Consider the following 20,407-nt stretch of genomic DNA (forward strand, 5'->3'; position numbering starts at 1 on the left):
TCCTTGACAGAATGCCAGTTGAGGTGCCACTCGTGTCTATGGGGATGTGGGAGTCCTACGGACACAGGATGAACATGCACACGTCACACGGGGGGCAGCGGTGCTAACATCTGTGCCACTGGGTCAAGACGTGAGTCGCCTGTGGACTGTGTCCGTCCCGTTGTAGTTTTCTGATTTGAATGGCCGCCAACTTGTACTTCAGATTTCCTTGGTGCTCCTGCTTGATCTGATGAGCTCGAGAAAGTCCCTTTTGATTTGCCTGGCATTGCACTGAGATTGTTTGTGTGTTTGTTAGCTGATCTTTATCTCCGTGCCCCAGTGCCAGTCTGTGGCCGCCTGTGCTTTACGACGTCGCTGTCTTTATGGCCCTGGGCAGGGCGGCGTCGCTCCACTCGACCGTCTCCTGCACTTCCATGTTCATAAAGGCCGCCTACTGAGCTCCGCACGACGCATAACTTCCTCCTTTTTTTTTTTTTTTTTCTTTGTTTCTTTTTCATTTTTTTCTTCCAAAACCAGGAGGCTGCCGCTCGGTCACTGCCTGCCACTGCTGGATGCCCTCATCTCTCGCCAAGGTAGGAAAGGTGCCCGTCGCCTCCTTTGCTTTCCTTGCTCTTGCTCTTACTCGTTCGTGCTGATATTCACTGTGATGCCAAGCTGAGTTACTCTTCATTTGGCAGAGGCTGGCATGGCACAGTGGTGCCTCAGAGCTCCAGTGACTCGTCCAGGCACTGCCTGGGTGGCACTTTGCATGTTCTCCTGGTGTTTTCATTGGGTGGCCCTTGCATAGTCCACAAGCCACTTCATTGGTCAATCTAAACTGGCAGCTTGTGGGCGCCTCCTGTGGACCCCATTCAGAGAGGCTGACTTGTGTACAAGGGGTCCCCCTGACACTCACCTGAGCTGAGGTGGTTCTCTTTGTGAGCTGACCAGCTTAATCTTAATTCATCCTGGCAGTCCAGTGGGCAGGATGAACTGCCCGGGCAGAGAGATCCCAATTACATTTGGCACCTGGCTGGGTAATTCAAATGACCCATGAAGGGGGTCTCTTATCACTCCAATTGAGCCCAGCTACACTGGTACCCATGGGTTGCATAGATAGCAGAAATTGGACACCAGTATGGCTTTTTCTGGTTTCTTGAGTCAATACTTGACTTGCTCATGAGGTCCAGTGCCCGACGTGAGTGGAAGCGGCTGGATGTGAGCGCCAGTTCATCACACATCATCTGAGAAGGTGGCCTCAGATGCCAGTTTTGAGGCTTGGTCTGCCCCACTGTGGCTGGATTAACAGGTCTCGGCTGAAACGCCTGCCCACCCCAGTGCCAACTCTTTATAAGAGGAGGAGGGCACCAGCAGTGACCCTCCAGCAGAGCTTTGGCTTGAAGTGCCAAGTCTCAGCTTGGGCAGAACTATTGTCCCCACCATGCTGCGTCTTGCCATAGCCCTGCCTCGCTTGCAGAAATGTCAGCACATGATGGCCGTGTTGCAATCGACCACGGGACCCAAGAAAACCAGAAGTGGCCTTATGCAATACTTGGCGCCTGAGTGCACAGAACACCATGCAGGGCTTTTGAGTCGTCGTGGCATCCTGGAGTCAAACACCAAGCCAGTCTGGTCCTTGTGTGTGCTTAAGTAGGCCCTGCGATGGACTGACATGAACGGCAACCTGGTCCAGAGAGGCACGAGGTGGGATCGGGAGCAGCCAAGATGAGCCCGAACGTGGGTCCAATAACGGAGGGCTAGACACGGGACTGACAGAGTGGTGGGCTTTGAACACATCCCATGGCCATTGGTGACGGTCTGGTGCCCCATTGCGATGGTCCGGGTTGGCCGCCTCACTCCTTGAACCCGAGACCATCGATTAGTCAAAACCAAGGATGAGCCGAACAATGAGGACACATAACAAGCAAGAGTGAAGAGCGACGACGTGCTTAGTGCTTTAATTTAGGCAAAACAAAGTGCAGTGCTGCCCCCGTTAAAATCAATCAATCAATCGATCGATCAATCTGGGATTAAACCAGCAGCTTTAGTCCATAAAATCCGCTGGCATCCTTTTTAAAGGCAACGTGTAGTGACGTCCCCTCCGCTTACTCTTCAGGGGTCTCCACAGTCAGAGAAGAAGTCCACCTTTACACGGGCTCGGGACCCCACCACCATCCCAGGCTTTCACCCGGGTGGCACACTGAGCCCGACTCAGCCTTCTCAAAGCCTTCACTGGGCATCCTCGTGATCCCTAGGAACCTCCATGATCGTCCCCGCTCCTTCACAAATGCTCAGTGGAGCCCCTCGAGGTCACTTACCCCGACCGCCTGCTTCCTCTCCCATCAGTGCCACTAATTTCATGTCACTTTGACCGCCAGTGTCTTTCTGTTTCTGTCGTTCTTCCATACTGTTCCCCCTCAACCCTGCCAAGGTTCCTTTTATGGGTGGTTCGGGTGCAGGTGTTGCCATTTTGGACCCTGAAGTGCCAACAGGGAACTTGCCAGGACTGTGCAACGTCTGCATGTGAATGCGTGGCCAGCCAGTCCCCACTCCAGAGCACCACTTGTGCAAGCGCACCTTCACCTGATTTTATTACTTAAATATCTGCACGTCGCTACGGACCGGCAGTGGACTTCATCACGTCACCCATCCAGTGCTGGTGGGAGAGGCGCTGGGGCTCACCCAGTGCAGGATTTACGTATAAGCTACACACGCTATAGCTTAGGGCCCCCAAACCAAATCATATTTGGCACTTACATAGAATATCTGGACTTATAAAGGACCTCATGTCTCAAATAGCTTAGGGCCTTATCAAGTCTAAATCCGGCCCTGGGCTCACCTGGTGAAAAGGTGAGCGGGCGAGTGGATGGACGCCCGAGAGGGCCAATTGAAAGTCTTCAACCCCTTTTCAGTTTATTGTTACACAGCATGGAGTCCCCGAGGACTTGATTTGGCTTCTGTGACACAAAGAGAAGAGTCTAAAAAGACGGCAAGTACAGAAACACAAAACGAGCGAATCGGGGGGGGGCAAAAAAGAGAAATGGCAAGGGGGGCACAGACTCTTTATAGGCCCTGTCAATAACAAGTGGGCACTCGCAGAGGACGGGACCACCTGGGAGGGAGCTGATCCCTCTATGTTGAGTAATTACAGGCCAATTTCAAGACTGCCTTTTATTGCCAGAGTTTTGGAAAAGGTGGTTGAACGTCAACTTTGTGCCTTCTTAGAAAAGCAGCGGTGCTTTGATTCTTTTCAGTCTGGTTTTCGGAGGCGACGTTCTTCAGAAGCGGCTCTTCTAAAGGTTTTTAATGATCTTTTTAATTGCTGCTGATGCAGGCCGCTGCTCTGTGCTCGCACTGTTAGATCTACCATCGTGGTGGACCATCGGATCTTCATTACTAGATGAGAGCTGTCAGGTGTCTCTGGCCCTGCTTTGGACGGGTTCTCCTCTCACTTGTCAAACAGTCGGTGTGGCTGGCTTTTCACCTGGCGCGTGGAGTGCCACCGGGCTGGGTTCTTGGTCCTGGGCTCTGCTCTTTATATTTTCTTCCCCTATCACACAGATTCTTAACTCTCTTAAGGACATCTCGTATCATCTCTATGCCGATGATGTACAGCTTCTTTATGTTTCACTTAAGCCTAACCAAATGAATACTTTGGTCACTTCGGTTGATTGTCTGTCTCAGGTTCACGACTGGCTCAGCTGTAATTACCTGCAGTTGAATTTGGGAAAAACTGAGGTACTAATTGCTGCTCCTCCTCTTCTTCGTTCTGAGATCAGTTTAAAATGATCTTCTGTCTCTCCTGTTATTAAGTCGAGTCTACGTAACCTTGGGGTTACTATTGACCAGGCCCTGACGCTTGACGAATATGTGAGGTCAGTCGGCCACTCGTGTTTTGTTCATTTAAGAAATCTCTCAAAACTAAGATCAGAATTGGAGATGCTTGTTCATTCTGTTATTTCTCACGGCTTGATTACTGTGATGCTCTCTTTATGGGTTTGAGCAGATCTTCTCTCTCACGCCTTCAGTTAGTTCAAAATGCAGCTGCCAGGCTCCTAACTCGCGCCAGCGTGCCAGCCAGCCAGCCAGCCAGCCAGCCAGCCAGCGTGATCCTATCACCCCCATTCTGGACACACTGCACTGGCTCCCAGTGTTTTATGGAATTCATTTTGAAGTTTTGGTACTTTACATGGACGAGCTCCGAGTACCTAACCAGCCTCTCAGATCTGGGCAGCCGGGCCTTCTCGTTGTCCCCACACTCCGCTAAGAACCCGCGGGGACGGTGCCTTTCAGTCTGTGGCGCCGAGACGATGGAGTAGCCTGCCTCGTGGTCTGCGTGGAGTCGAGTCCTACAAACATTTCTTTTTAAGTCGTTCCAGTTTGTTTATTTACTGTTTTTATTGGTTTTGTTCACGTTTTCTTTTAGCTGTTTGTATTTGTCCTGGATTTGCTGTTCAGCGCTCTGTGACCTTCTGTCTGTGAAGGGCGCTATATGAATAAACTACTGCTGCTACTCGGGGTCACACACAGAGCGCCAGGAGGGTCATAGGAATGAAGAAGTCAACTTGAACAACTTGAGTTCTTTGAACACTTGTGAAAGGCGCTATATAACTCTTTATTAGCTCTGGCATTGGATGTGAGTGTCACAAAACACAACTGCATTGTTGTTGTCGGCTGTTGGCTGGACTTGGCACATTCATTGCTGGGTTGGACCTTCTGCTTAACACACTCACCACACACAAGTCCTGCACGGCCAGTCACTCCGCAGCACTCCACGTAGGCACTTGCTGTGTGACCAACCCGCCGGTGTCCTCCTATAATGACCCTCACTTAAATGCTATGCCCTCAACCGGGGCGTCCAGCTCTGGTCCTGGAGGGCTGCTGGTTTTCCTTCCTGGCACCAAGTTCTGCTCTCCATTGGCTTCTATTTCCTTCATTTTAACTCTTTCAGGACGGATGTCGACATTTGTGAGCCAGGAGGGGGCTGAGAGTAGTCGGCGGCTGGAAACGGTGACCAAACTCGCCATTACGTTTTAGTTTCACTGTCTTTGCTAGAAGGAAAGTTAGCGTCGCTGGTTTGCCGGAGATTCTCTGTGCTTGCAGGAGTAGCGAAGACAAAAATGGCATCGACGTCGGGTGAGAGATCAAATCGAATGCACAGAACAAAATATGAAAGTGAGGTGCCAGCGTCAGCTGATCAATCTCCAGCTAATCGTGGTGACATAATGACATGAGGTACAAACCAGAGCGCACTGCACTGTCACTGCGACTGCTGCTGCCATCCTCACCCCCATCATGCCACCCGTGAGCGGCTCACGCCACAAGACTGCGAACTGCCGCCTACAGCACCCAGCAACTGAAATTTGAGGTTGATTTGTGTGTGAGACCCTCGTGTTGGGGGCTTTTGAGAAAACTGCGTTTTTTGTAAAAAATATTCATCCCTCAAAGAGTTGACTGCCGTGTTTTTAAAGATGGCAGAGATGTGAAGCGAGCCAGCAGGAGACCAGCTCACCTCTAACCAGTTTCTTAATGACAAGACGATTGGTGCTGTTCATTTAACCCGTTATGTACCTCCATGGCTTGCTGGTGCCCTCATTCTGCCATAGCAGACATTTCCAAAACGGGTGCTAATTTTCTTTTTACTAAGAGAGCCATCAAAATGTTTTATTACTGACCCGAGCAGATCAGCATTACTCAGACTTTCACCTTTCTCTATTTTCAGATATCGTATGATGGACGCAGGTTAGCTGGTCAAGTGTTGGCTCACATTATTGTTTGGCTGATAATTAAGGAAAAAAGAAACGAGTAAGGGGTCTGCGTCTTAAATAGCAAGTCAATTACAAATAAGGCAAAAGATGTTAATTAGCAGCAGATACTGGCCACTAATTAAGAAAAGGGTTAGAATGAAAGCCTGCAGACCTCCAGGATCAGAGATGGACCCCCCCAACCTAAACACAGTGAAAGCTGCCACACATTTTGGTTATGTGCCACTTGCCAACCAACAATGTCTTCCTTCTACCACACTGTTCTTCTATCAGAGTGCCCGTATCAGCCCAAGCCAATGGTGTTATTAGCAGTCCTAAAAATGGCCACCAGAGGGGGGAAATCCTGTCAAAACCCCTGGCGAGATACAAAAAAGGGCCACACGGAATTGTGATATAATAAACGATTTCTAATCACAAAAATGTTCTCTATGTACATGAAGCTCTGTAGAGCACACAAGACAAAAAGGAGCTGCCATCCTGGGCAAACCAAAGCAAACAAATCCCAAAACAGACCACCCTAAGGCGACGCCAAAAAACGAGGCAAAACGTTCAGAAATCACAAAAGCACAGCAGGACACAAGAAGACTCGCCGACACCCCGGCGCATCCGAAATGACCAGCAGTGAGTGTGGGAGACCCTCCAGGTTTAGCGGGAGGTGGGCAGTTTCTGACAGTGATTGGCAGGTGGCTTTAAAGATGGTGTCTTAGTGTTGCTGTTGTTGTTGTGTCTCCAGATTCAAGTGTTCTTCTTAGGCTGGAGTGCATCATGTGGTGTGACGCTGCCATCCTCGGCTCACTGTTAGGGTCTTTGTTTTGTCCTCTGCAGCTTCGCAGGGAAAAGCCTTCCTCTGTCTGGGACAAGGGGTCAGGCTCTAAAGGTCCCTTCTTGAAGTAATGGCTGCTTACTCAGGCTGGACTCGGTCACTGCAACAGTAGTTTAGGGGCTCCAGCACCAAGGAGCGATGGAGAGGAGCTTCCAGGCCAAAGAGGGAGAAGCCACCCCAGAAAGAATGGCATGTCAGCTTTCTGGTCCCTAAAAGAGATGGAAGAAGTAAAGACACCGAACCTTTGAAGGAGGATGTAATTCTGGTGATTGGATAGATAGATGTGAAAGGCACTATATAATAGACAGAGTGATAGATAGATATGAAAGACTATATAATAGATAGACATAGAGTGATAGATATGAAAGGCACTATATAATAGATAGATAGAGTGATAGATATGAAAGGCACTATATGATAGATAGATAGATAGAGGGAAAGGCACTATATAATAGATAGAGTGATAGATAGATATGAAAGGCACTATATGATAGATAGATAGATGTGAAAGGCACTATATAATACAGTAAGTAGGTAGCTAGATTGATATTTGAGGTGAAATGTACATTTAATAATAATAATAAATAGATACGTATGAAAGGAATTACATGGGACTGTGGTTAATAAGCAAGTCTCGACACACAGAGTTTTCCTCCCACATACTTGAGAATTGGCTGCAAAATGCAAAACAAGGTGGAGAAGAAGGATCTTTAGAGACAAGAGTCCAAAAACAGAACTGCACAGGCCAGTAAACATGGCGGATATACAGTTGGACAGCAAGCAGAGGGGGGTCTTGGGACTGGAAATGTGGTTATTGGGCTGCAACTTCTTGGGAGGTGGGACCAGAAGGGTGCCAGGCAGAGTTTCCCACTCTGACACCCCGTGCCCTGATCGGAGCCCTTTAGCTGCCTCCCACGTGCACATGATGACAGACAGACGACACAGAGGTGGTATTCGGCAGGTGGGCAGCAGTGCTTGGTCTTCAGCAGACACAGCTCTTCAAGTTCTGCCCAAAGACTTCCATTTGTCTTTCATCAGAGCAGAGAATCTTTTCCCTCGTGTGCTCTCAGAGTCCATTGAATGCCTTTTACTCAACAGTGCCGTCCATCCAGCTCCTCCACCATAAACACCTGATTGATGGAGCACCGCTGACGGTCCTCCTTGTGACAGGTTCTCCTACATCAGCAGAAGACTTCTGACGCTCTGTATAACTGACTAATGGGTTTTCGGCCACATTCCTTGACCAAGGCCCTTCTTGCCTGTTATCACCCAATCCTGGTGGTTTCATACGTCCTCCATTTCACGATTCTTGTGGTCGCCGTGTTCCTGTAAACACTTGGAGCTTTCTAAGGGGTTTGATCCTCTTGTCCTGATCTGCGCCATCACCACAGTGTCATCACAAAGGTCTACAGAGAGTTCCTTGGACTTCGTGGCTTGGTGTTTGTCCTGACATGCAGTGTGACTTGTGGGACCTTCTGTACTCGGGTCCACGAGTGCCTGTCTCATTGATGTCCAGTCAGTTCACAACAGTCAAGTTCTAGAAAGATCTCAAGGAGAGTTCAAGGAAACATGAGGCACCTGAGTGCCACAGCAAAAAGCCTGAATACGTCTACTGTAGGAAGGAGAGATTTCAGCATTTGATACGTTTGCAGACCCTTCTGGTGACACTTTGTCATGATGGGTTATTGAGTGCGGACTGAGGGCAGAAATGGCACATTTGTCCATTTCAAATGAGATCTCCGAAGTGACAGATATGTCTCAATATGTCCGTCTTGGTTCCTGCCTTACACCTGATACTGTTGGGGTGGGCTCCACCGGCCCTGACCCCAATGTTGGGTTACGCGGGCTCACATAGCTAAAGTGGCACAAGGACCTGTGCTTGAGTCATTTGAAGAAGGAATACAAGAGAAATGAGTGAGTCAGGTGGAGCAATGCAGCTTTCTGGAAGGGAAGCAGCTCTCCGGCATGGCTGCTTGTGCTTCTCTTTTCTATTCTATTCAGATTACACTTTATTATTAGGCCAGCCATGACCTCAGATTACCATCTCGCAGGGTACGCAAGCCACATCCTTTTTCATTTTTGTCTTCTGCTCTTCACAAATGAAACCAAAATGTCATAAATTAAGAGGAGCTTCTCCATCCAACCAAATCAGTTCTTGTGAATGCCAATGAAGCATGGCGAGTTAAAAAAATAATTGAATATGGTGGGTTTTACCGCATTTAGTAGGAACACGTAGAGAGGGAAATAAATGAATAAACCGAATACACGTCTCAGTGACACTTTGGTGCCATTTTCTCTATTAGGACTGCATGGACTTGAAGTTCACCCTCTAAACTTTCCACCACAATATGGGGACCAACCCAGAGGGCGTGGCAATTAGAGAACCACACCCAGGGGGTCACAGTGGACCAATCGGGTGGTCAGGCTTATCTAGGGATGCAGGAGGAAGTCCATAAGGACACTGGGAGAACATTCACATTCCAAATGTCAGGCAGAAGAAGCCCGGTGGCACGTTAAGTGACTTCTGGTCACAGGGGATGTCACACTTGAAGAGTGCAGTCGCTAATCATGTTGCCTGAGGACTTTATGGGGGGGTTGATCAATTTCGAGTCATTGAGGTGCAGTATGTTAATGTTACTTTTGTTTCTTGGCCTGTGTTATGTTCCATGTGTATTGTGGAGGGGACACCACCGGGAACTGCCGTCCACCCTATACATCTAGAGGGTCTCCCACAGGCCCTGATGGTTCATTTGGAATGTGCTGGGCAGTCGGAGAGTTTCATTGTGTTTTACTGTGTTTGTGCTCTTTGATATTACTGGATGGTTTCGACTTTGCCATCGGTTTGCGTCATGGGCACTTGTTTGCCTTGCATTTCCCTCGCTGGCATCTCCTTTTTGCGTTGTGTGTTCTTGAGAGCCTCATGTATTTATGTGATAACAAATGTTTATTTAATAAATGTTCTATGTGGCGGGGTGGCATAGCGTCGCAGTGGGTAGCGCTGCTGCCTCGCAGTTAGGAGACCCTGCGTGGAGTTGGCATGTTCTCTCCGTGTCTGCTCTGGTTTCCTCCCACAGTCCAAAGACATGCAGGTTAGGTGCATTGGCGATCCTAAATTGTCCCTAGTGTGTGCTTGGTGTGTGGGTGTGTGTGTGTCCTGCGGTGGGCTGGCACCCTGCCCAGGGTTTGTTTCCTACCTTGCGCCCTGTGTTGGCTCGGATTGGCTCCAGCACACCCCCCTGACCCTTTAGTAAGGATATAGTGGGTGGGATAATGGATGGATGGATGTTCTATGTGGCCCTTTTTGTATCCAGCCAGGGTTTCTTGACAGGATTTCCCCCTCTAGTGGTTATTTTTGGAACAGCTTTTGGGACTTATGTGCTTTGGGACTCCTAGTTTATTGCCATTTACTGTCAAAGTGATCAGACTGAGGAGGGCTCATCCGATACGTGGAAGGGGGCCATAGAAGTGGGACATTGTTGGTTGGTTAAAAACACTTTGATTTACTCTAGCAAAGAGCTCATCGTTCCGTGTCACTTTCAATGATTCTGCCCTAAGGTGTGATGAGGGCCTGGAGATTAACGCATTCATCACCCAGAAGCAAACTGAAACGGAAAAAATCACCCGATTCCACCGAAGCCTAATAGTAAACCAGAAATCAACATCAGAGAGAGAATTAGAAACGAGAAAGAACGCGTCCTTCTCTTGTTAGGCGTTTTAATCCAAATCACGAAAACCGAAAGATTCTTTGCAGCGGATTTAAAGGATCGTGCTGATGATGCAAGGCGTGGCGTCGTGTTACACAACTTCCAGCGCAACCAGGAGCCACGTGCTGGTGACGGGAATAATAAGGTTACAGTGTCCGCTGAAATATTGTTGCGGTACCGTAAAGTAATCGCTACTTTCAGGAAACGTGTAACTGTGAAGAGAGCACACTGAACGGCCAAAGACTGACGGACGGACAGACTGACACAGCAATCACACTTGGGGCTTTTCTGGTTTTTTTAATTCAATTGTTTGTTTGTTTTTGCGTTTATGCGTCACGTGACTGTGAAATGCATGGAACCTCAACTGGCACATCATGTGATCCATCCAATGGTGCCTCAGGGTTTTGCGCTCCCTGATTGGTGGAATCTTTCGTGTGGCCGTGGCTCAACCCAGGGGTCAAGCCAATTAGCTAGGGAACGTGTGGCATCCACCGGTGGGCACAAATAAACTTTGTTCATTAGTTCGTGTTGAGTTCTGCGGGCAGACTGGCCAGTTAGGTGCTGACCGTTTGGCTTCTTGGGCCGCCTTCACAGTTTCCCCTTTTTGTATTCATCTGTCTTTCTGGCTTCGCACTTCTTCCTCCTTCCTTTCGACTTTATTTTATTTTCTGGCACAGCGTTCTCGAGCTCCTGATGATCTTCAAACTCACAGTAATGCTGTGGGATGTTGTTCTTGATCACTTTTCACTTTCTAGACCCTGGCATTTGTGCGTCATTCACTCGAGTCCATTTCACCAATGGCAGATCATCCAGAATGTCCGCTCGACACCCAGACTCTAACGTAACTTTTATTATCAGCGCCCAGACAACTATGATGGACCCTGACAGCCTGAATAACTCGGGCTCAGAGGACGAGGACTGCTGGAACCAGCTGGAGAATTACCGTCTGCTGCTGTGCAAGACCATCGAGCCGTCCCGCATCACGCCGTACCTGCGGCAGTGCAGAGTCCTCAGCACCGAAGACGAGGAGCAGATCTTCAACGACCCGAACCTCATCATCCGCCGGCGGAAAGTGGGTAAGTGACAGAAAGGGGTCAGGCGGGCTTTCTTGTGATTTGTAAGTCGCTAAGTTTGAACAAGAACACATATTCATATTGCAATGTGATGTTGGACGATCTGCCCAGCTTTATGTGTCCAGACCTGAGGGCAGCAGACGTAGGCCCGTCATTAGCGGGATTTGAACCCACAAACTCAGGGCTCGAGGACCGACTCCTTAGCCACAAGGCCTCACTGGTCATAGAAATGAGCCTTCACAGTTGGTATGGCGCAGCCTTGTGTTCAAATCAGTTCAACTCACTCTTCTCACAGCAGGCAACGCTCACTACTCTGGAATGACAGGATAAAGACAGGATTTGGGGAATTTATTAAATTGACGCAAGTATTCAGTCCACTGACTCAGCACTTGGGCGAAGCCCATTCCAGCCTGGAGTCTCCTCAAGTTGGTCTTGACAAGCTTTACACACCTGGATTTGGCCATTTTTGCACCGTTCTTCTCTGCAGATCCTCTCCAGCTCTGTCAGGTTAGGTGGAGGCCATCAGTGGACAGCTGTTGTCAGGCCAGTCCAGAGAAGTTCAAGTCTGGACGCTGGCTGGGCCACTCAAGGACATTCCCAGAGTTGTCCCCAAGTCACTCCTTTGTTGTCTTTGCCCAGCCTGAGGTGCAGAGAATTCTGAGCAGGTTTCATTAAGGAGATTTCCGGATTTTGCTCCGTTCTGCTTTCCCTCAACCTGGATGCTGCCACCACCATGGGATTCCACAGGTGATGAGCGGGGCCTGATTTCCTCCAAATGTGACATTAGTGTTGGGTTCATCAGAGCAGACAATCTTGTTTCTCACAGTCTGAGAGTCCTTCAGGTGCCTCTCCCAAGTGGGATTCCATGTATCACTCGTCCATAAAGCCCAGATTGATGATGGAGTCCTCCTCCCATTTGTACACTGGTCACCTGCCTTACTAAGGCCCTTCTCCCATAGCTGCTCAGAACTCTGGCCAGTGTTGTGGTGTGATAAAAGTTTTGTATGTCTTTGCTTTGTGTAAGTTACAAATAATATAATATTAGTGTTATAGGACCACCAGTGGTTTGAGATGTGGCTAGCACACCGCATCCCACCTTTTAGGACTGAGTCTTTGGGTTGGGGGCAAGTGATTCTCTGCAGGACCCTCTCAATCGACCCCCACAACAAGATCGGCATTTGGGGCTGGCAAGTGGGGCGGCTGCTCCAGGCCATGTGCCTAAGGGGGCCCCGTGATTGAGGTCTGTATGTCCCGTTTGAGGGGATTTGTCAAGTTCTAGTCTCCAGTATATCTATCTATATCTATATATGTGAGATGCTTCAAAGAGGAAACCTTTTAAAAATCCCTCTTCACAGTCAAATTCCAGCCATGTCCGTCTTTGAAGACCTTCTATGGCCCACCTTCATCGCCCAAAATGGTCGCCAGTATAAAAATCAGTAAAGCCCATTAGTTGCTGGGTTGGCTCCTCTTTTGACTTGGGAACAACTGACGGCTTAGGACTCCGCCATCATTTCTTAGTCGAGTCTTTGCTTCAGTTTGCTACAGCAGGCCGAGTTGACACAGCGTGGGAAGTGTTTGGTCGAGGAACGCGCGCCGACGTTTGATTACTGGCTTAGCCGTATCGCTGTCGACGCCACGAGTGGAGGAGATCGTGGCGCACTTCTTTACTAGATTATATCACTATACTTGGATAAAGTCCACGTGTTATCTGGCAAAAACGTAGCTGAATTCTGTAATGAGAAAATCCGGTGTATGTTAACATTATTTTTATTAAATTCGCATGCAAGTTTATGCACTGTGTGCACAATTATTAGGCAAGTGAGTATTTTGACCATATCATCATTTTTAATGCGTATATTCCAACTCCAAGCTGTATTAACTTGAATGCTTATTGGATTTAAGCACGTCAGGTGATGTGTATTTGTGTAATGAGGGAGGGTGTGGCCTAAGGAGATCAACACCCTATATCAAGGTGTGCAGAATTATTAGGCAGGCAAAATGGGCCAAAAAAGAGATTTAACTGACTCTGAAAAGTCAAAATTGTAAAAGTCTTTCAGAGGGATGCAGCACTTTTGGAATTGCTAAGATATTGGTGTGTGATCACAGAACCATCAAACATTTTGTTGCAAATAGTCAACAGGGTCGCAAGAAACGTGTTGAGAACAAAAGACGCAAATTAGCTGCCAAAGATTTGAGAAGAATCAAACGTGAAGCTACCAGGAACCCATTATCCTCCAGTACTTTCATATTCCAGAGCTGCAACCTACCTGGAGTGCCCAGAAGTACAAGGTGTTCAGTGCTCAAAGACATGGCCAAGGTAAGGAGGGCTGAAACCCAACCACCACTGAACAAGAAACATAAGTTGAAACGTCAAAACTGGGCCAAGAAATATCTGAAGACAGATTTTTTCAAAGGTTTTATGGACCGATGAGATGAGAGTGACTCTTGATGGACCAGATGGATGGACCTGTGGATCAGTAATGGCACAGAGCTCCACTCCAACGTGGAGGTGGGGTACTGGTATGAGCTGGTATTTTTAAAGATGAGCTAGTTGGACCTTTTGCATTGAAGATGAACTCAAAATCAACTCCCAAACCTACTGCCAGTTTTTCGAAGACACTTTCTTCAAACAGTGATACAGGAACAAGACCATGATTTTTATGCAGGCCAATGCTCCATCACTTGCATCGAAGTTCTCCACTGCGTGGCCAGCCAGTAAAGGCCTTAAAGATGAAGGAATAATGACATGGCCCCCCTTCCTCATCTGACCTAAACCCTGTCGAGAACTTGTGGGCACTTCTTAAACGCTAGATTTACGGGGGAGAAAAACAATCCACCTCTCTGAAGAGTGTCTGGGAGGCTGTAGTCACTGCTCCACAAAAAGCTGATCGTCAACAGATCAAGAAACTGACAGACTCCATGAATGGAAAGGCTTATGACTGTTATTGGAAAGAAGGGGGGCTATATTGGTCATTGATTGATTGATTGATTTGTTTTGAAATGTCAGAGATGTTTATTTGTAAATTTTGAGGTGTTTGTTTATTATTCTCACTCTAACAGATGAAAAGAAACAAGTGAGATGGGAAAATTTTCATTTTTCCTTTAGTTGCATAATAAATCTGCACACTAATAGTTGCCTAATAATTGTGCGCACATATGTATTCCCCTGATGATGTTCTCACTCACATTTCCGTTGTGAAACATTCAGGTTTCAGGTTTATTAACATTTTGGATTGACTGATAGCACTGTGTTTGTTCCATATTAAAATGAATCCTCAAAAATACAACTTGCCTAATAATTCTGCACTCCCTGTACAGTCCACACATACTGGTGACAGCGTTTGACGTAACCAGCCCTAGGCCCCTCCACCACACCCCCCTAAGGCTGCCTCTGCCCCACAGGATAGCCAAACTACCCAGCTGGCAAGCATCAGCCCACCAAATGGTTTTGGGTGCCCCCTTTGGTCTGATGGGATTGGTTTGAATCCGAGGCCATTCTGTAGCACGACGCCATACTGGTGTAAGGATTTGGACAAAGAAGGTAGAAATTCAGTCGCTTCAACTCTCCCTCTCCCTCTCTCTGTCTCACGCCATCACCATGAAGGAGCAGCTCACACACCATGAACTGAAAAGAAGACCCCACTGACTCGGCAGCCATATTGAGATGGGCATGTGGCCTGTCCTGAAGAAAGCTGACTAGACGTGATGTCTTAACTTGTGGCATTTCACGTAACTAACTGCACATCAGCATTTATCAGGTGGCATGGTTGCCAATATTCACATGTACTTTGCTTATTGTTATTATTTTACGAATATTCTCAATAATACGTTATTTACTTTGTAACTTGCACTGCATGCCTCCTCCTCAACTCCTGCTTGTCTTTTACTCGGTGTAATTAGCTGAGGTTAGAGATGAAGAAGGGAAGGTGGGGAGACGTTAGAAAGTACAATACATGTTAAACAATGGCCAGTCTATGAGATCTGAAGGCGACACGTTAACTCTTTGAGGGCTCAACATTTTTTCTAAAATAAACAGTTTTCTGAAAAGCACGCAAAGCAAAAAGTTTCACACAGAAATCAACATAAAACGTAAGTTGCTGCGGGCCGTGGCCACCAGTTTACTGGGAATGCGCGACAGGCCGGCTACCAGGCTGTCTTCATGTGGGGATTGCGTTTGCAGTTAATCAAAATCTGGTTTGTCTATCCAGCAGGGGGCTCCCTGGTTGGAATAAGTTCTGTCGTACTTGTGACGTGTTAAATAACCCGAAACGATCTAGAAATAATATAAAAAGTCACTACGCACTGGAAAGATTCTGAAGGACTGGAAAATGGCAAATATCATCCCATTATATAAAGAGGGTGAGCGGGCAGATCAGAGCAACTACAGGCCAGTAAGCTTAACGGGCATCACAGGAAAATTAATGGAAGGAATTATTAAGGAGAAGATGGAGCGACACCTGGCAAGGACAGGACAGTCAGTGTGGGGTCAGAAGAGGGAGGTCGAGTTTTACTAACAGGCTGGAATTCTATGAGGAACAACAAAAGGAGACGACCAGAGTGGCGCAGAGGAGATTATTGATCTGGAGTTTCAGAACGCATTTGATGAGGTGCCACATGAGAGGGTGGGCATCAAACTAAAAGAAGTGGCAGTTCAGGTGATGTTTTTAGATGGGCACAGAATTGACTCAGACACAGAAAGCAGAGGGTGATGGTGAGAAGAACCTCATCAGAACTGGCCAATGTTAAGAGTGGTGACCAGCAGGGGGCAGTGCAGGGGCCGCTGCTATTTTTAATATCTATAAATGATTTAGATAGGAATATAAGGAACAAGCAGGTGAAGTTTGCAGATGATCCCAAGAGAGGTGGATTAGCAGGTAATTTGGAATCACCAAGTTGATTACCACCGTCAACCCCTCCTTTTGACAAAAGTCGACATCCGCCCAGAAAGAGTTAATAATACAAAAGGAGAAAGAACAGAGAACTCTACCGAGAGAAAACAGCCAGTCGGGCAGCTCCAGGAGGAGTTGTGGTCATTTAGTGATGATGGGGGCCGATGTGGCCTTCCCCAGATCTGCGTCGAAGTTCTACGCGAAATTCCTTCGACTGCATGGCTTGGTTTTTGCTCACCTGTGGGTACCTTCTACAGACAGGTGTGTGTCTGCCTTACTAAGTCCCGTCAACTGAACTGACCACAGGTGGACTCCAGACATCTCAATGATGATCCATGCAAAGGCTCTGAACACTTTTGCCAACGGGAGATTTCTGTTTTTTATTTTATACATTTGCAGGGTGGCATGGTGGTGCCTTGTAACATGGAGGCGGGTGTCCATATCCTGGGTCCTCAGTGTGTGGATGTTCTTCCCCGTGTCTGTCCGTCTGGGTTTCCTCCCACAGTTCAAAGACATGCTGGACTTTCGATGTTCGATTGGTCTTTGTGTGTTTCCCCCATGGTGGGCTGGCGCCCTGTCCAGGGATTGCTCCTGCCTTGTGCCCCTTGCTTGCTAGGATAGACTCCCGTGACCCTGCTCTGGGTAAAGTGGGGTCAGAAGATGGATGGTTACATTTGCAGTAATGTTTAATTGCCATTATGGGATGTTGAATGTTGAATGTTGACTGCTAAGGGAAAATTTGAATTTAGATGATTTCAGAAGAAGGTTGCAATGCAACAAAATGTGACAAAAGTGAAGAGGGTCTGAAGACTTGGTGAAGGTGCCTCATGGCAGGCATGCCAGGGTTTTCAGGGTTCTCTCCCTCCAAAACCCGAGACTCCTTTGAAAGTTTTGAAGTTTAAAAGCCTGTTCTGCATTTTGGGGTTTTGTCTGCCCTGAAGCCTCCCAGTCACATGTTTAGAAGATGGCACTTAAAACCAAGGCATTAGGGTGTATCTGGGGTTTGGGGCTCTGTGGCGCCCCCCACAGGTCGGTTTATGGAAAAGTTGCCCCTCACATTTTGTCCCACCACATTTTGTCTTCTACACTTAGCCCCCTGGAGATAATGAGTAGGTTACAGAAATGTAAATAATGCACCTAAGTTTTTTATATCTTCTAATTTATTTTGGTTTAATAAATGCACATTTTAAAATTGCCAAAAAATTAACCAAATACATGAAATACAATTAAACTTAAAAATATACCTGGAATTTTAAGATTAACAAAAAGCATATGAAATATATTTAAGTAGTGCTCATTATTATGTCATATAATGTTTGGAATAATATATCAGAGTCTCTCTATTATAATAAAAAAAATCTTGGGACGAGACTTTTTGAAGAGACTTTCTGGAAGGAAGTCCGCGAGACGGAGACTTTGAGCACGAGATTCTTTCAAGTCGCGGACTTCTTACAACTATCTTCAAACAAGAGCACAGACATCCTGGACAGACGGCAGTCCATTAAAGGGCTTACTTATGAACGAAGATCCAGTTTAGAATCGCCCATTCATCTAAAGATGGCAGCGAGAAACGAATTAGCATGAAATCTGTCGATCAGTAACACGGCAAATCGGTTAAAATGCGCATCAATAGACTCTGCTGAAACACTTGGTGGTGATGGTGCGGAAGAGGAAAACATCAACTTACAATATCATGAAGAATACCAGCAACCGTTAACACCGTCAGGTCTTCCACCGGCTGAATTACTGTAGAAAGAAGGACGTATCGTAATGTAATTGAGTAATTGATGTCTGAGTGATGGGCTGTGCAATGGGGCAAGATTAGTTGTATTCGAAATTGACCAAACAATTCTTTTTTTTTTTTATTATATTTTTATTAATTTTATTGCAATCCATACAAATCATTCAAGTTTTTACAAAAAGAAAAAATTGAGTCAATGTAAAAATTTAACAGGTGACAAGAAAGGTAATGGGGGATAACATTAGACACCAAAGGAGATCCTGATATGCCATTCGTATTAAAGCGTTTACAGTTTCCTGTGAGATTACCTTTTACTATCTTCTTCTTCTTCTTTCGGCTGATCCATTTAGGGGTTGCCACAGTGGATCATCTTCTTCCATATCTTGATGTCCTCATCATCTTGTTCTGTCACACCCGTCACCTGCATGTCCTCTCTCACCACATCCATAAATCTTCTCTTAGGCCTTCCTCTTCTCCTCTTCCCTGGCAGCTCAATCCTTAGTACCCTTCTCTCTCCCAGCATCTCTCCTCTGCACATGTCCAAACCAACGCAATCTCGCCTCTCTGACTTTGTCTCCCAACTGTCCAACTTGAGCTGACCCTCTAATGTCCTCATTTCTAATCCTGTCCATCCTCGTCACCCCCAATGCACATCTTTAACTCTGCCACCTCCAGCTCTGTCTCCTGTGCCACCGTCACCAGCCCATAAAGCATAGCTGGTCTCACTACCATCCTGTAGACCTTCCCTGTCACTCTTACTGACACCCGTCTGACACAAATCACTCCTGACACTCTTCTTCACCCTGCCTGCACACTCTTCTTCTCTTCTCTTCCACACTCCCCATTACTCCCCAAGTATTTAAACTCATCCACCTTCGTCAGCTCTACTCCTTCATCCTCACCATTCCACTGACCTCCCTCTCATTCACACACATGTATTCTGTCTTGGTGGTCTTACTGACCTTCATTCCTCTCCAGTGTCTCCTCGTCCTCCTCCCTACTCTCACTACAGATCACAATGTCATCAGCAGACATCACAGTCCACGGGGACTCCTGTCTAATCTCGTCTGTCAGCCTGTCCATCACCATTATAAATAAGAAAGGACTCGGAGCCGATCCCAGATGTAATCCCACCTCTGTCACTCCTACCGCAGACCTCACCACGGTCACACTGCCCTCGTACATATCCTGTGCCACTCTCACGTACTTCTCTGCCACTCCCGACTTCCTCATCCAACACCACAGCTCCTCTTACTCACCCTGTCATTTTCTTTCTCAGGTCCATAAAGACGCAATGCAACTCCTTCTGTTCTTCTCTAACCTTCTCCATCAACATCCTCAGAGCAAACATCTCATCTGTGGTGCTCTTTCTTGGCATGAAACCATCCTGCCTTTTTGCCACATTTGCCATTGTTTGCCGTGTGGCGCGGTGCGGTGCAGTGCGTGGTGTGGCGGCGTATATATCGGTATCGCAGTGTCTGTGACGCGCTGCTTGTTCTTCAGCACTGCGATGCACCGCTGACAGCGTAAACAGCAAACACGCACTGTGTAACGCCATAGTGTGTTTGGACACATTATATTGAGTAACAGTGCTGACAGAAAAAACATGAAAAATCCAGTAACTCTGGTTCTATAGAACGCTACTTTGATATCTGAAATAAAATCACAATTACAAAAAACAATAAAATATAGGCAGTAATAATTTTTTAAAAAGTTTAAATGATCCAGATAGGTGATAGGAAAAATATGTGGGGTGAAGTGTGAGGAGCGAAATGTGGGGGGCATCTTTTCCAGATCCGTATGAATAAGGCATGCTGTACAGGAAGCACACGTCCCACAATGCACTTTGACTTTTCAGTTTTGGCCTCCCTGAGCGGGCTTAGCCTCTTTTCAGGGTCCCCGCTGTTTCGATATGCCAGGATGCCAGTCAGTGGACACAGCGACTCAAAAGCAAATCCATCCATCCATTATCCAACCCGTTATATATCATAACTACAGGGTCACAGGGGTCTGCTGGAGCCAATCGCAGCCAGCACAGGGCGCAAGGCAGGAAACAAACCCCAGGCAGGGCGCCAGCCCACCGCAGTCAAAAGCAAATCATTGGAATAAAACAGAAGATGGTGGAGATTTTGCTGCACTTTTGTGCTGCCCCATTTGGGGAAGTGCGCGGCCATTCTTAACAAGAAGACAGACTTCCTGCTTTTCCGTTTAATTCCATGTTGGCCGGCTCTCCTCTGCTGGCGAATGTGTTTCCCGTGTTCCTTGAAGCAACTCCGCTTTTCATTTATAGTGTGAGGTCTTGAAGCACAAGGCTGGACATCTGGGACATTTGGTGACCCCGAGTGACTCGCCTCACCTGTCTGTACCCACAGTTTAAATGAAATCCGATTTACGTTAGCACTCGGGACGGAGAGGCGCTATATAAAATAACGA

At 47.2% G+C, this 20,407-nt stretch overlaps 1 protein-coding gene across 3 annotated transcripts in view; it reads left to right on the plus strand.

Annotated features, from left to right (window-relative positions):
• Positions 1-470: 470 nt before the first annotated feature.
• The window catches only part of card9 (caspase recruitment domain family, member 9), a 53,886-nt gene continuing 33,949 nt past the window's right edge, over positions 471-20,407 (plus strand). For all 3 annotated transcript variants that reach the window (XM_039762593.1, XM_039762594.1, XM_039762595.1), the window contains exons 1-2: positions 471-572; positions 11,130-11,347. In XM_039762593.1, the coding sequence (XP_039618527.1) occupies positions 11,143-11,347 (205 nt within the window). In that variant the 5' untranslated portion in view covers positions 471-572; positions 11,130-11,142. The remainder of the gene's footprint in view (positions 573-11,129; positions 11,348-20,407) is intronic.

This window comes from Polypterus senegalus, chromosome 9 (assembly GCF_016835505.1).
Source record: "Polypterus senegalus isolate Bchr_013 chromosome 9, ASM1683550v1, whole genome shotgun sequence".
NCBI classification, from domain to species: Eukaryota; Metazoa; Chordata; class Cladistia; order Polypteriformes; family Polypteridae; genus Polypterus; species Polypterus senegalus.